The following is a 15,648-nucleotide window of genomic DNA, read 5'->3' on the forward strand; positions in this document are numbered from 1 at the left end:
TAGACTACGTCATAAAATAAACATCTCTGTATTAAAAATACAACAATATTTATGTACATAGACTACTTCATAAAATAAACATCTCTGTATTAAAACAAAAATACAACAATATTTATGTACATAGACTACTTCATAAAATAAACATCTCTGTATTAAAAAACAAAAATACAACAATATTTATGTACATAGACTACTTCATAAAATAAACATCTCTGTATTAAAACAAAAATACAACAGTATTTATGTACATAGACTACTTCATAAAATAAACATCTCTGTATTAAAAAACAAACAAACAACTATTTAGTACCAGATGTAACTTAATGTAATACGTCTCCAGAGATTATTCCATACATGCCTGTATACTTTACTGGACTGAAGTCTATTGTAAGCAATTCCATTTAAAAGTGTCTACCAGTTCATCGTAGCATGGGGATCAGGCTGAAGTCATGAACAGCTGGCACAAATATATGACAACAATAGAAATAGTCATCGGATAAAACCACATACATGTTGAGAAAATTAATATATTCTTTTATGTTTAAACCTCTTAGATATTGTTCATTGTTTTTATGTTCCTCAACTCTGATATCAATGGTACATTCCGTTTCTATTTCTACCATTATGTTCACTAATAATTATTTTTCTCTTTGCTTGTGACTTTATTTGAGGACTGTTAAACAAAGGATTGTATCATGGCAGACTTGAAATGTCAGGTAAGTCATTGTTATAATAATGATCAATAACCCTTGAGTAAAGTTTTATTTAATTTCAATAGCCATATTCATGAAGGTACCAACCTATCAGGAACTGAACCAAACAATATAGCTACACTAAGGAAGAGTCATCAAGAGGTTGAATGTATAAAGTTGTAAACAGAGGTTTCTGTTGCTGTAAGCTACTAGATAAGACTGAAGTAAAGTTGTATAATACAATCAGGACTGTACGGTCCAGAGATTCAGGTTGGTGATGGTACTTTAAGTTAAAACTGACTTCCTGAAAAAGTAAGATAGGAATGTTATATATTGAAAACTAAAAGAAAATTCCACTCTGACTTTATGCTAAGAAATAAATAGACCAGATAGGAGTGTAAAAGATATAATGAAAAACATCATTTGTCAAACTCACAGAAACAAAATAAATATAGCTCCTTCTGATAGTGGACGGTCACCTTCACTGGAAAAATAGATTGATCAATACTCCTTCACCTTATTTCCAAACTGACCAGCTTACTGAAAAATGTTACAGACCGAATAAACCTTGTATTACTTAATTTAATCTGTAACGTCAAAGTTATGGAGTGTGACTTTTCGTTTCTGTTTTAACCTCAAGAAGGCTCGATTATCACCTACCATTGGATGAAACCGTGCAGAAGATTCAACTTTATAGATATTTCATGGACAGACCAGGTGTTATTTCCAAATAAGAAAGGCTTAATGACTTCCTTGTTCTTGTGTTATGTAAAAGTTGTACGTACGTGTAAATCAACAAACAAGTTCAATACTAAGATAATATGGTAAAATGAATGCATACCATTTTTCCTTCCCATTTGTTTGAGACTTGTCCTCAAGCCAACATTAAAACCAATTGAAAATGCAAGTGATCGTAGGGCATCGAGTATTAAAACTCTTTTGCTCTTATAAATGCGTATAACACTAACATAATATTTTAACAAATTAATAGTTCTATACACAGAATAGTCATTGCAGACTAAACAAACAGCTAAACGGAATGACCTATATTACGTAAAATTGATAAAACTAATTAACAATAAAACCTTTAATGGTGATCTGATATCATACTGTGGAATGAACCAGAAAACAAAATTAACATTTCAAACAGAGGCATAAATTGATTAAACACTTGAAAATGTACATTAAATATAAAATTAAATAATTTAAATACGTATGTAGTTAATACAAAATCAGTTATACATAATATTTTAGAAAATATAATACAAAGTACGCATTTTTACGAAACTGAAATATACAATACCATCTAAGCGCGTAAGGCGTGCGACTCGTAATCCGAGGGTCGCGCTAAACATGCTCGCCCTCCCAGCCGTGGGGGTGTATAATGTGACGGTCAATCCCACTATTCGTTGGTAAAAGAGTGGGTGGTGATAACTAGCTGCCTTCCCTCTAGTCTTACACTGCTAAGTTAGGGACGGCTAGCACAGATAGCCCTCGAGTAGCTTTGTGCGAAATTCCAAAACAAACCATCTAAAGCAAACCTTTATCATTGTTTACAATCTTTAAGTGGCTGTTTGTTATTATTCTATACAAAATTTATAAAGCTTTAGAATACACTATAGCTTAGTGACCCACGTATGTCATCTTATAAAAATAATAAACAAGTATTAAGAGGAAAATCTCGTTAAATAGAAAAGCAATGTAGAGATGGCTACTGAACTTTTAAAAAACGAACCAAACAAGATAGCTGTGGGAGTTGACATAATACCACTTGGTCTGCTGACGAACACATAGCTATGGAAGTTGATATAATACCACTTGGTCTGCTGACGAACACATAGCTATGGAAGTTGACATAATACCACTTGGTCTGCTGACGAACACATGACAGATTAAGATAATGTGGATAATAAAATTATTAAAAGTTGGTTTAGCTGCCACCTTGAGACTCTTCTTTCCTGGGTTCAATAAAATTTTGGTTGCAAATGCTTCCTCTCCGACGCTACATCAGCAGAGACTTCCATTCTAGAAGATTTGTGGCAAATGACATACGTCTGACCCAGGAAACTTGGGGGCTGGTCCAACGACGTATATACCAAACCTTCCCATACCCAAAACATTGGAAAGTAGCACGTATTTCCATGTGCTGAGCTACAGTAAACGTCAAGCCAGCCTTTGAGCTTCCGAAAGTCGACCATATAATCCACTTATTCGGTGTAAAGAAAGTATGGGGTATGCTTGCATTCACTGGAAAATTATCCCATGATGCAATATGCTGACTACATTGCAAACATTCATGCGACAAAGCAATCGTTCAAAATCAGAAGGTTTCAAAATTTTAATCAGGAGATTGGACTTCAGATCGGGAATTGTTTCTTTTCTTATCGTTGTGTTTTCGGCACGAAATGCAATAATTTAAGGATGTTTGTGTATACTTTGCTGTATGGAGGTCAACTGTTGGAGTAATGATGCACGGAGGTCAACTGTTGGAGTAAGGATGCAGGGAGGTCAACTGTTGGAGTAAGGATGTAGGAAAGTCAACTGTTGGAGTAAGGACGGAGGGAGGTCAACTGTTGGAATAAGGATGAAGGGAGGTCAACTGTTGGAGTAAGGATGTAGGAAGATCAACTGTTGGAGTAAGGATGTAGGAAGATCAACTGTTGGAGTAATGATGCACGGAGGTCAACTGTTGGAGTAAGGATGCAGGGAGGTCAACTGTTGGAGTAAGGATGTAGGAAAGTCAACTGTTGGAGTAAGGACGGAGGGAGGTCAACTGTTGGAATAAGGATGAAGGGAGGTCAACTGTTGGAGTAAGGATGTAGGAAGACCAACTGTTGGAGTAAGGATGTAGGAAGATCAACTGTTGGAGTAAGGATGTAGGAAGATCAACTGTTGGAGTAAGGATGCAGGGTGGTCAACTGTTGGAGTAATGATGCACGGAGGTCAACTGTTGGAGTAAGGATGCAGGGTGGTCAACTGTTGGAGTAAGGATGTAGGAAGACCAACTGTTGGAGTAAGGATGTAGGAAGATCAACTGTTGGAGTAATGATGCACGGAGGTCAACTGTTGGAGTAAGGATGCAGGGAGGTCAACTGTTGGAGTAAGGATGCAGGAAGATCAACTGTTGGAGTAAGGATTAGGGAGGTCAACTGTTGGAGTAAGGACGTAGGGAGGTCAACTGTTGGAGTAAGGACGTAGGAAGGACAACTGTTGGAGTAAGGACGTAGGAAGGACAACTGTTGGAGTAAGGATGTAGGGAGGTCAACTGTTGGAGAAAGGATGCAGGGAGGTCAACTGTTGGAGTAAGGACGTAGGGAGGTCAACTGTTGGAGTAAGGACGTAGGGAGGTCAACTGATGGAGTAAGGATGTAGGGAGGTCAACTGTTGAAGTAATGATGCAGGGAGGTCAACTGTTGGAGTAAGGATGTAGGAAGGTCAACTGTTGGAGTAAGGATGCAGGGAGGTCAACTGTTGAAGTAAGTATGTAATGTTCTGCTTGATCTTCCACTAGCTATTTTGTTTTATTGAGACTTATATATATCTATTCTTTCTGCAGCTAAACTTCTGTGCTGTGAAAAATCTGGACACATCACCTTCACAAGTTGTGTAAAATGGTCCTCCACGGTGAAGGAAAGGTTTGGCTCGACAGTGAAGTTGATAAACAGCCTTGGTTAGGAGGACTACTTTGTTCACATTACTCTTGTTGCTGCCAAACATCGAGATCACTGATGGAATTTATGATACAGCACCGTGTTTCTGTTTGTGGGCTGGACGCTGGATGTGTTTAGTGAGGTCATTCCTGTCACCATGACAAATCTTGAAGTCCAATTTACAAGAACTACAATGGACATAGTCTGTTCCCTTCTCTCTTGATGGGCACCACCAAAGATAAGATAATTTTTATTTAAAGTCAGTATGTATAAAACAATACAACAAATCTCATACGAACTTTTGACCGACAAACACAAAAAGCAAAACAAAAATCACCTGATACGGGTATTAACACTTTTAATGGTTGGTTGATTTGTCGTTTTATGGCGCAAAGCAACAAGGCTTACTAATAAGCTTACAGTAAAAGTTATAGTTCCCATACCAGCCGTTCTGAGATACATTTTGTTACAAGTGGGTTTCTTGTCATCAAGAAAAATCACGTGAATTTCATCATCCTTGCTTTATTGAATTTGGTGAGATACTTAGCCTGTTTTGCGGGTGACGATTTTGAAGAAAGAGATAACACTCGTTTAGGTATCTTAAAGATTCGTTGACGACTAAACAGTATCAATGACTAATTGTTGAATAAACACAGATATACACCAACTGCATATCGCACATGTAGACACTACCGTAGACGATTTTGCGAATATGGGTGCTGTTAGGAGTTTGTATTAATTTGTTGGAAGACTTGGTGTGATCCCGAAAGAGGGCAAAAAAAAATATAAAATTATTATTTGTAATTTCTAGCCTTACTGATAAAGAAAAATATATTTTGAATACATATCAATGTACACAAACTGGGTCAATTTAAAGAGCGAAAGCAATTATAATAACAACCGTAAATTTCAGAACACTTTTTTATTTAAAGAAAAGACATAAAAATAACAAAAAATCAAATTAAAAATTGAAATATGTAAAAAAACAGTTTACAAAATCAGTAAGTTAAAGAGCGAGAGAAGACAGTGATGAAAGGTCGAGAATGAAAAATAGTATATCATTATGTCACTTTTTAATTTATCTATATAAAATTAATATGCTAATTTGTTAATAATCAACTTCAATATTTTCACTTTTATCTTATAAATCACATTATGTATCGAAGAGACGCTGCTAGTTACAAATCAAATTATTATATTGGCATGTGCTCATGATTTATGTCACAGGCACATTTTTTAGTTAACGGAATTGCTAATAGCGGTTAAGTTGGTTAGTTATTGTTAGCATTACATATGATGGAGAAAGAGAAAATTATTGAGGAATTCTAGAGTAAAATAAGGTTTATGTAGAAAGGGAAGAGAGTAGAAATGACAGGTACGTATTTTTATTTTAAACGGAAGGTCAGGATGGGCCCTCTGAAAATGGAATGTTTTTCTCTCGTCGTGAGTATCAACATGTACGTGGAAACCAGCAAATAGAACTATTGACTGTTAGCTAGTCAAAAAAAAGTCAGAAAGATCAAGTTAACAATTAGGTAAAATCCTTTGTCGTTATGCAAATATTCTTTACTGTTATATTCTTTATGTAATATATACATTTGTGTAATACAACACTTATAAGTTACTTTTATGAAATATTTATATATATGCGTATGCATTATCACACCTACATATATTTAAATCGCACACTGTCATATACACTAGTAGTTTATAAACCTGGTTTCGATATCCATGGTTGACAGAGCACAGATAGCACGTGTGTAGCTTTGTGCTTAATTACAAACAATTAGTGAGCTCTAACTGGTTGCTCTGTGGGTATCATATGGCAAGGCATTCTTCTCACAAATAAATAATATATATAAACAACACTGTATACTTTTTTTTTTTTTTTAGTAAATGAAAAATGCACAAACAACCCAATAACAATACATATTTAATGCCATTATCACTCACTACCTTAAATACAATACGTTTAGTTATTTCAGTTTGATATCACAAATATAGTCTGGCAAAAATAAATCTAGACAGTTCTTTAAGTAACATTTGTTTGTTTATTTGTTGTTAAGCACAAAAGTACACACTTAACTATTTGTGATCTACCCACCGTCGATAATGCAATCCAATTGTTAACGTTTTCAGTTTTGAAACTTAACACTGAACCACATTTATCATAATTATTTTCTTTCACTAGACGGTAGTCTCTTTTAAATATTAATAACTGTAGAACTTTGTAATGATTCCTTTCCTATGAATATACTTAAATATCGGGCTTTGAGCTCTTAATGCAGTAGAGAATATTAAAAGAAGAAATTATAACAACAGAGGGCGAACACTTCTTTGTTTACAGTTATTGTTTCGCTTTACTGTTATTTGTTTAATTTTAGATAAGTTTATTTTTCGACTCCTTAGTTTATTATTCGAAATTAGTTGTAGCTTTACTGAACTTCAGTTTTTTAGGTAGGTATTTACATAATTCAGTAATTTATTTGTTATAGAATGTTATACTCGTTCTTAAAATGTAATATCAAGTTGTAAGCCTTAGGGCTTGGCACTACGTAAAAAAATTACCCAATGGCAGTGACACTGTGTTAATGACGGTGTGATGCACTGATTGCTCGTTATCACAACAATAATACTGTTATTAATTAGTATAGAGAGTTCAGAAAGTGTTATGTCACTTATAGCTGGAAAACGTTTGTAAAAATTTTCTAAATGTAACTGGTAATAGTATATCCATGTGAAAGTGAATTCATTTCATGTCGTTAGAGCTATATCCGATAGATATATGCTAATTAATAGAAGATAGACTCAATATATCGATTCTGTAGTAAAATACTAAATCTCTCGTTTAGTAGATATAAAACTGGTCACAAAGTGTAACACAAAATGTTACTCTTAAATATAAAGACTAAACACAAATGTGTTTATAGTTGCTTGAATAAACGTGAACTTTTGCTTTATCTGGATAACGTCTTTCAGTGTACTCTTCTTCTCGTGACTAGATAAATTGAAGTGATACTCCAGGCTATATTGCTTAAAATAATGTGACTGCTTAAAGTAAATAAAGGAACCACCCTTTTATGTAAAACATTTTTTAGTATCCAGATATATTTGTGGTAACTATAAATAATATACTTTGTATATGTGTCAGTGAACAGGTTTGACATCTCTATCAGTGTTAACAGATATGATATGTTTTGAGAACAATAGAGGAAGTTTAGAAAGGAATCAGCATCTTTCTTGACCACATTTTGTGTGAAATGTGAACATAGAACAAAGAATGAATTCATAATAAACTGTAATATTACAAGAAGACAAAAACATACGGTATATTCAAATATCAAATAGATATACTGCAAAAATAATTAAAGATCATGGGTGGAACTTGTGAGCTACTATTATAACATCATAATATTTACCATCACAGCTCACAGTTAAAAATTAATTAAATGATCATGGACTGAGTTTGTTTGCTTGAAAACCAAGTACTTGATGGTTAGCTGTATTATATGAAATGTAAATTATTAGTGAGTGCATATTTGTTATTTGAAAGGTATCACAGAGTTCCAAGTGCCTCTTGTTCATGAAGCATGGCTAGACCTCAATGAAGAGACTTGGATATTTTACTATTGTAGATAACCTTCAGATGAACTGTAGCAGGCCAGTTCAGCCATGCTTTTGTAAGTAAGTTCTAATGTGTTGTTAAAAGAATGTGGAACCAAAGAAACAGTTGTTCAGACACTTGGATAGGGTAAACCATCATCCACAATAGAGAAAGATACCTGCTGTTTGCTAATATTGACTTGTACAATCATTGGGTACTTGTTCTTAGAAAGAATTGGGTACTTGCACTCACTTCTGAGTGCCATGACAGTATACAGTGAAAGTTAACCAAGTCACTCTGTCATCCACCCAGTGAAATACATTCTGTTCACATCAGCTCATCTGCAGTGGTGCAAAGAATATGAACCAAATACAGGATTTTATTAGCACCTCTGATGTTAAATGTGCAACATGAGCTTACATTTGTTTTTGGTGACAAGACTCTATATATTATAGTGAAATTTCATGAACTGTACATTTAATTAAACCAAATACTTTATTTAAGTTTAGGCTAAATGACCAAGTATTCATATTTTAGATCATTTAACAAAACATGAGATATTTGATATAAGCACTAATTTAATGATCTTTGAGTTTATTATGTTGGTTTTAATTTGTTAGATAATGTAGAAAGTCCATTGTTTTGTGTTGAAATACATTTAGAATTAGTTTTGGAATTTTGAATGTGAAACTGGAAAATTTTCAATTCATTTTTAAAGTAGTCTATAATAATTTCACAGAGAACAAGACCTCATACAGGGTGTGAAACTTTGGTTAAAAACGTCTTATTCAAAGGACAAAGTGTCAAAAAAATGTACCTGCTTCTTCAGTGTCTCACAAAATATCTCCATAAATTAAATACAACTTTTGGGATTTTGGTTTTATTACATATTACTACTACACTAAACAGCAGTCATAACTACTGGACTTATCCAGTCCATATTAGAAGAGTACAAACATTAACAGCATAGTAAAGAAAGAGTGAAGATAGGCCCAAAATATATTTATTTGTAAAGCATTAGAAATAATGTACCAATTAGAAGATAACAAATTGAACCAGTGATTAATTTTAATTTTCCCTTCATGAAAGTGTAATTCCATCCAAACAGTTTTGGTAAAATTGAACACTGAATCTCAGTGTAAGATATGTGATCAAGTGCGTAGTGACCTTATTTTGTTCATTTTTACTTATATTTATGTACAGTTTCCTGTTACATCTGTGTTTTAGGCTGTAGCTGTGTATAAACTACGTTCAAACTACTTGTTTAGATCACATACATTAGTAACTGGTTTTGCAGAATGCTATATATTCCATGAGCCTTTGATTTTATTTCTGTTCATGCTACCATTTTCGTAATTCAGTTTGAATGCTGTCATGTATTTATACACCACATTATCTGTTTCCTTACACAGTTATTTTGTGTATAGAAAGTGCATGAAATTAATACATTACTTGTTAAACCATTTGGATGTACTTCAAAAAGTGATGTGCAGAAGTGTATTTAACTGATAATTTCACAGGCAATTTAAAATATATATATTTAACCTATAGATATGACCCAGACTGTGGCTTGCGGAAGATGTACAGTCCGTCTTTTTTCTCAAGTCCTTGATGGAATTCTGTTGCTGTTGGTGTTAGTCGTCCAAGGCAGTATGCTTAATTACCTAATGATATTGAACAACGAAGGGTCTGCTGGATGGTACTTCTGGTTTTTGGCAGACTTTCTCATTGTTATCATCGTCATGGCAGCAGTTGTTGCAGCCTACCGTTTCAACACAAAAATGGTTTGATTTTACTTTGTGTTCTGATTAAAGAAAAGAGTTAACGGTTAATTCTGCTGTAATTTAACATGTACGTTATTGTAAAGTGAAAGTGAGATATCCGTGAAAGTGTTTGTATAAATGAACAACGTATTCAGGTGTAATGCTATGCTGCATTTAACTGTCTTATTATATTCCATACTGAACATTTTTTATTACAAATTTTAGGTTGGTCTTGTGGTAGGACTCTTAGTTTCAGAGCCTTATTCAAATCCACGTCATACTACAAAACATTTCCACATTTGTAAACCGTGGATGCTTTATAATAACAGTAATCAATCTCCTAGCATGGGTGGTGGGTGGAACTGATTGTGGGTGAAGACAGATGGCAGCATGCACAGAGGTTTGGAGATTGTTTCAAATACAGAGGATATTCCCCCATGATGCAATAGAAGGAAGTTTTTTTCATTGACATTGGTTAAATCTGAATATCACACTCGTTGGGTACAAATGTGTTTTGATTTTTTATATATATATTCAAACTGTGTAATGAAAGGATTAAAGTAGATGTTAAAATTTCCATATATATATCAGGTTTAATATCAAGTTATTTAACATCTCATGTCTTCTAGCATTTTAGTGTGGTAATATAAAAGAATAGTTGGTTTATAAGTTTTTAACTCAGTGTTTTTTGTTATTTTTCTATGAATTAAATGTTGGATATTGTACATGAAGATTTAGGAAAACCTTGTGATTCCTGTTTTCACTAAATACATGTGTAAGCTGTTTGTGATTCAATCATGTGACGGCAGTGAAGTAAACAGAAAGCTTTCGTTTCATGTGAAAAGCTGGTGTAGACTTACAGAAATTAAACCCAATACTTTGACTTCTGAAGGCGAACCAACATCAGTTTAAAAATATTTTCACTGTGTTCAGTTTAACATTTCAGGACACTTATGTAGAACCCTGAATTATACAACACAGTTCCAAGATAACACACCATGACCTCAAATATAGTCTTAACTTATCAAATATGATTGAGACAATAGGCTGATTTAGCAAAGACATATTGTTCAGTCAGTTGTTTGAGTATCAATAAACACTAGTTGGGTTTTTTTGGTTTTTGCATCCACTTCAAAACACTGTTTTTGTGCTAGGAAACCTTTATCGTGTTTATTATTATGAAGCTTTGTATAGAAAGTTCTTGTTGACATACAAGGAATTTCCATTTTTATGTTTAAACACTACAGTTAAATATCGTATACATAAAGACATTTAGATTTACTATTGTATTGCATCATATTCCAGACATTCTTAATGACTGAGCAGTGTTAAACTCATTAACAGTTATTAATTACATACTGTAGAGATTTGAAATGCTCTGTTAGAAACCCATTTCCAACTTGTTAATGAATGTTATGTGATCACAATCCAGGTCATTAAATAATACAGGTTGAGACCTACACAGATCTTAGTATGATTTGTTTGCTAATATAATTGAAATAATAGTTTAGTTATATAAATCATATTATATGGTTACCCCATTACAGATATTATATATTATGTATGCATGAGTAATTGAGCATGATAAAAACAATATAGTGAGTGTAATAGCAAAGAAAATCTCCTTGTTGACCCTGCATTATTAATGATACTGTAAGTTCCTGTTCTCGATATAAAACTTACAGTTTTAAATTTAGTAAATACTGGTCTCTATAATCAGAAGAAATATATCTATTCTGTACTAAGTACTTACAGCTCTAATGTTTAGTTAACAATAACTTTTCAATATTACAGTTAAGTTTTACAACTAAATGTAAACTGTACATACTGTTAACACTTTCTGAATGGCTTATTTTCAAAAATGTCATAATAAGTTTATGTTAATGTGACATTATGCTGCGTATTAAGCACGTATACAGAAGTAGCACAACATTTAGTATATTGAATTTTATTTCTAAGCAAATATGATAATTCAAGAAAACTGTTTTCCTTTCTTGCAGCACAAAACGAGAAATCCTGTTAATGGTCAAGATGAAAATGATAGTTTGCGAATTCTCCAGTCGTTCGGGTGGAAAGGAATGCTGCCATCCTGTTATGTGGTGTGGATTTTATATTCTTTGTTGGTTATTACTAAAATAATCCTTCTGTTCAAGTTAGAGATTCCTCAGAAATTAGATGTGTCATCATCTCGATTCAGTCCACAACTCTTGAAACTTCTTCTGGCTGCATCGGCCGTCTGTCTGCCTTCTGCTCGTGGAGAGCCATCATGAATCGAATCTCAGTCAGCCCGCCAGTCATACATCAATCTACTTTCAGCAAGCACTACATTTGAAATATTTGACAGTGTTACCTTTCTTGGAATTCTGTTTACTAACGAATCACGGATTGTGCTGCCTCTAGGTCTCTCAATGGGATTCTTGCTCTTCTTGCATCAACTTCATACTCCAACTATAGCGCTTTACAAGTTGAGTCTTTCAGCATTTGGTCTGAAGCCAATCTCTTTAGGCTTAAGTTTACTCTACAAATTCGCACATTTGTTTCTTGTAAATATTCCTTATTTATGGATCAGGGTCCATTTGTGGACCTTTTTGATCGTGATATTTCCCTGTTCCTCATGAAAACATTATTGCTATAGGCATCTTGATACGCTTGTCTATACCTGAACTTATCCATTGGTGTATGCTTTGCTACGAGAAAAATCTGAAGATGAAAACAAAAGAAAAGATCGTAATTTAGAACTATTATGTATAGAGAATGTGAATGATTAGTCACTTGGTTATATTACAACATCAGAGTTCTCCCAAACACAAATATGTTGAAGATTAAAGCTGTTTAACATGGAATACCCATCATCTTCTTAATCTAAACTCTTAACTTTCTACACCTAATTGTGACTGGTTATGTTCTCACAACCTCAAGCTGTGCTCTTCCTGTCTATCTGAATTTTATATCCTGAATCCCTGTTCATGATTTCCACACTTGCCCCGTTCTTGTTTAGAAGGAGGATGGAACTATTGATGTTGGTTTCACTCTCCACTGCCCAATATTTGCATCACCATCTGATCCTTTTTACTATGTTTTTTTATCATTATTCTCTACAACATGGGTCTGAGGCATTCCATTATGTCCAGAGGATTTTGAAAGTTATTCATTTTTCCCTGCACTTCTACTATTACCCTACTCACTTGGCTCTATGTTGCTGGGACATATGGCTACTCTCTTATCCCACATTTGACTTTTTTTCCTCACTTCTACTAAATCTTCACCTGGATCTCTTTTCTTTGCCCTGAAGTTTTTCAGATATTCCCAATTTGTTTCAGTCATGGGCCAAGGCTCCCAATCATTAATTTTTACTTTATTTCCACATTGTATCAAATCCTAGATTCCACCATTATACCTGGACTTAGTCCCCAGTTTCCCATCTTTTGATTTCTACTTCACAACCCTTTTCTTCTTAAACTCTAAACTAAAACAGTTTTGTATATCCAAGAGTGGTGCCTTCCAGATTATACTAATTTTCCAAAATTCTACATTGAGTCCAGATAATAGAAAGCACTCAAGCCATTTGCCACAGTTCCATATATGTTTGCTGTTGAGATGGGGTATTCTGCAAGACAGCTTTAGGTATTTTTATGTTGAATTTATGTATCTGACTACCATTCGGTCCATTGACTGTCACAGAAACAACTATAACCAGAGTGTACAGAGCCTTCTTTCCTATTTCATGCTTGCTAGCTTTTCAAAGTAAAGATATTGGTTTCAGCTTAAACAGGAATCCATACATTTTCTCCATGTCTCCCCTTTTTGTTTCAAGTGGAACTCAGAAAACTCTTAGTTGGTGGACCATGGAGAATCTTCACTAACTGGGGCTAAAACAAGGGTGCAAACTGGATGGGAGGGTTATGACATTGTCAGTATAGTGCAGATAATCCCTCATATCACTGTAACTATACAGTAGATGTGGAGCAAACATGTTACAAGGTTGTGTTCTTTTCCTGCAGCTGGTATTAACCCAATAACTTGATGGTATGTTGAAGTAAATGTATGTATGGGCTGAACACACCCAACCATGTTATGCATATTGGTTCTTCAGCCAATGCAAGTAGTGAAATGGCCATGTTTCTGTTCTGTCCTTTCCTACAACACATTTTTCTGGTGGAGCTCCTACAATTGGGTGTCATATTCCATGGATTTCCTTCTGACACTTTCTGAAGGGAACTCATCAAGGTAATTCTTTGCACCAGCTCCTCTACCACTTCAATATGGGATTCTAGCTTAACTGTGTGAATAAAATGTGTATTGTTTCAGAAGGTGACACCTTCCTACCTGAAAATGTATTTCCATTAGACACTTCCCTCTGAATTTACACACCCCATCTTTCCTCCCCACTTTTGATGCACTGTAGTACTCCTTGCCTTATCAGAAAGTGAAGGTTTGTGAGTGTAAAAGTGTAGAGGGAGTTAGTGTACAAGGAGGTGTGTCATCTTGCTGTTGGTGGAGGGCTTTTACCACGTAATAAAATCATTGTGCAGTAGTGTAATTCACAAGAAACCTCGTTAGATTAGGTGGAAGTTGCCTAAAGGCTAGTAACATGACAGTTTCTAAGGCAGACATGTGGGGAAGATAGTTTGTTAGAAATAAATGTTAGGTAAGGAAAATGGTAACTTTATAAATTTGTCCAGACTAGGAGGAAGGCTCTGATGCATTTGTCCACAATGTATTACATATGCTTGATGGAATTAGGATGACCAAAGTTCATATGCTAAACCATTGAAAATCAGTCCTGCACACTACAAGTCTGGTAGATGGCAGTATTGTCATCCTCAAATATCCCATCACCTGTTGGACAGAGAAACATAATTGTAAAATAAAAAGTGGGTCTGCCACAATGCATAGGTATCACTTGATTGCAAAATTACATCATCTCCAGCAGTTGAGATGTGATTCTCTGACCACACAGTATTTTCCTATTGGTTGATTCACCATTCATAATGCTACAGCCATCACCTCATCAGCAACAAACTGTTACTCATGTGTGTTGTTCCAGTGGAAGCAGGCACAGCTTGTCCATTTTGAGTTTCTGTGATTTTGGCCACTGTATCACTGTATCTCATCTGGTACTTGTTACAAGTTGCACCTGCCTGTGATTCATCCAATATTAATGTCCCTAATATCCTTTTGTATGATTTGCTCTTTTGTATGTATACAATTTTAACTCAGATCATGAATGTCTAGCGAGTTAATGAACAGTTTGCCTGTACATAAATTACTGTAAATGTATTTTACTGCCATATTAACAGTTCAAAGCAGTGAAAAAAAAAATTTAACAATCCTGTGTTATTTGTGTAAAAATATCATTAAGCAACAAACAGTACAGTATAACAACATGATTGTTGATAGTGTTTTAAATAAAATGTCATGACATAACAGGAAGAGTGCAAATTAAAGTCCAAAAAGTATTAATGTTAAATATATTTTGTCAACTTAGTGTCTTTTATAGGTTAAGGGTTTTTTATGATTATTTATATTCTTGGAGTTCTTCTAATGTAATGAAGAATTAGACATAAAGTCCAGCAGATCCAGTGCCACTTGCTGCAAATCCATTTCATTATTCTGTGTAGGAAGAAGTTATGTGCCTAGATTTAGAACGAATAAACTTCAGAAATACAGAACAATGAAAATGTTATATTTAATTATAGAAAAACCTCTTTTTGATTGCTTTATTTACTGAAACGAACTTTTGTATATGACTGTCAGTAATTTTGAAATTTCTTAAAGGAATTTAAAAAATACCATCTTGTGTAGTAGATAAAAGTTAATGAAGAAACTATAGTAAGTGGAACAAACTTCCAACAGACAAAACTTGAAGTCAGTTTCAACACCTTTGTTCATCCTGTTATCTTATATTAAGAAAACTGGCCAACAGTAAGAGGCTGAAG

The 15,648-nt window shown here is 34.2% G+C and overlaps 1 protein-coding gene across 2 annotated transcripts; it reads left to right on the top strand.

The window, feature by feature from the left end:
* Nucleotides 1-6,662: 6,662 nt before the first annotated feature.
* On the top strand, nt 6,663-15,376 carry LOC143256426 (uncharacterized). Of its 2 annotated transcripts, none has more exons than XM_076513648.1 (3): nt 6,663-6,795; nt 9,495-9,730; nt 11,710-15,376. In XM_076513648.1, the coding sequence occupies exons 2-3, from the start codon at nt 9,500-9,502 to the stop codon at nt 11,977-11,979; spliced, it is 501 nt and encodes a 166-aa protein (XP_076369763.1). In that variant the 5' UTR covers nt 6,663-6,795; nt 9,495-9,499; the 3' UTR covers nt 11,980-15,376. The 2 variants fall into 2 exon arrangements, with proteins under 2 accessions (XP_076369763.1, XP_076369762.1); XM_076513647.1 differs by lacking the exon at nt 6,663-6,795 and adding an exon at nt 7,678-8,022 and having other exon boundaries at nt 9,498-9,730.
* The last annotated feature ends 272 nt before the right edge of the window (nt 15,377-15,648 follow it).

The sequence above is a fragment of the Tachypleus tridentatus genome, chromosome 7 (genome assembly GCF_004210375.1).
Source record: "Tachypleus tridentatus isolate NWPU-2018 chromosome 7, ASM421037v1, whole genome shotgun sequence".
Classification (NCBI taxonomy): Eukaryota; Metazoa; Arthropoda; class Merostomata; order Xiphosura; family Limulidae; genus Tachypleus; species Tachypleus tridentatus.

Coding starts and splice junctions, on each gene's coding strand:
- LOC143256426 (XM_076513647.1), top strand. CDS start 7,947: ATGAAGAGACTTGGATATTTTACTATTGTAGATAACCTTCAGATGAAC. Junction 8,023..9,497: donor GCCAGTTCAGCCATGCTTTT/GTAAGTAAGTTC, acceptor TTTAACCTATAG/ATATGACCCAGACTGTGGCT. Junction 9,731..11,709: donor ACCGTTTCAACACAAAAATG/GTTTGATTTTAC, acceptor CCTTTCTTGCAG/CACAAAACGAGAAATCCTGT.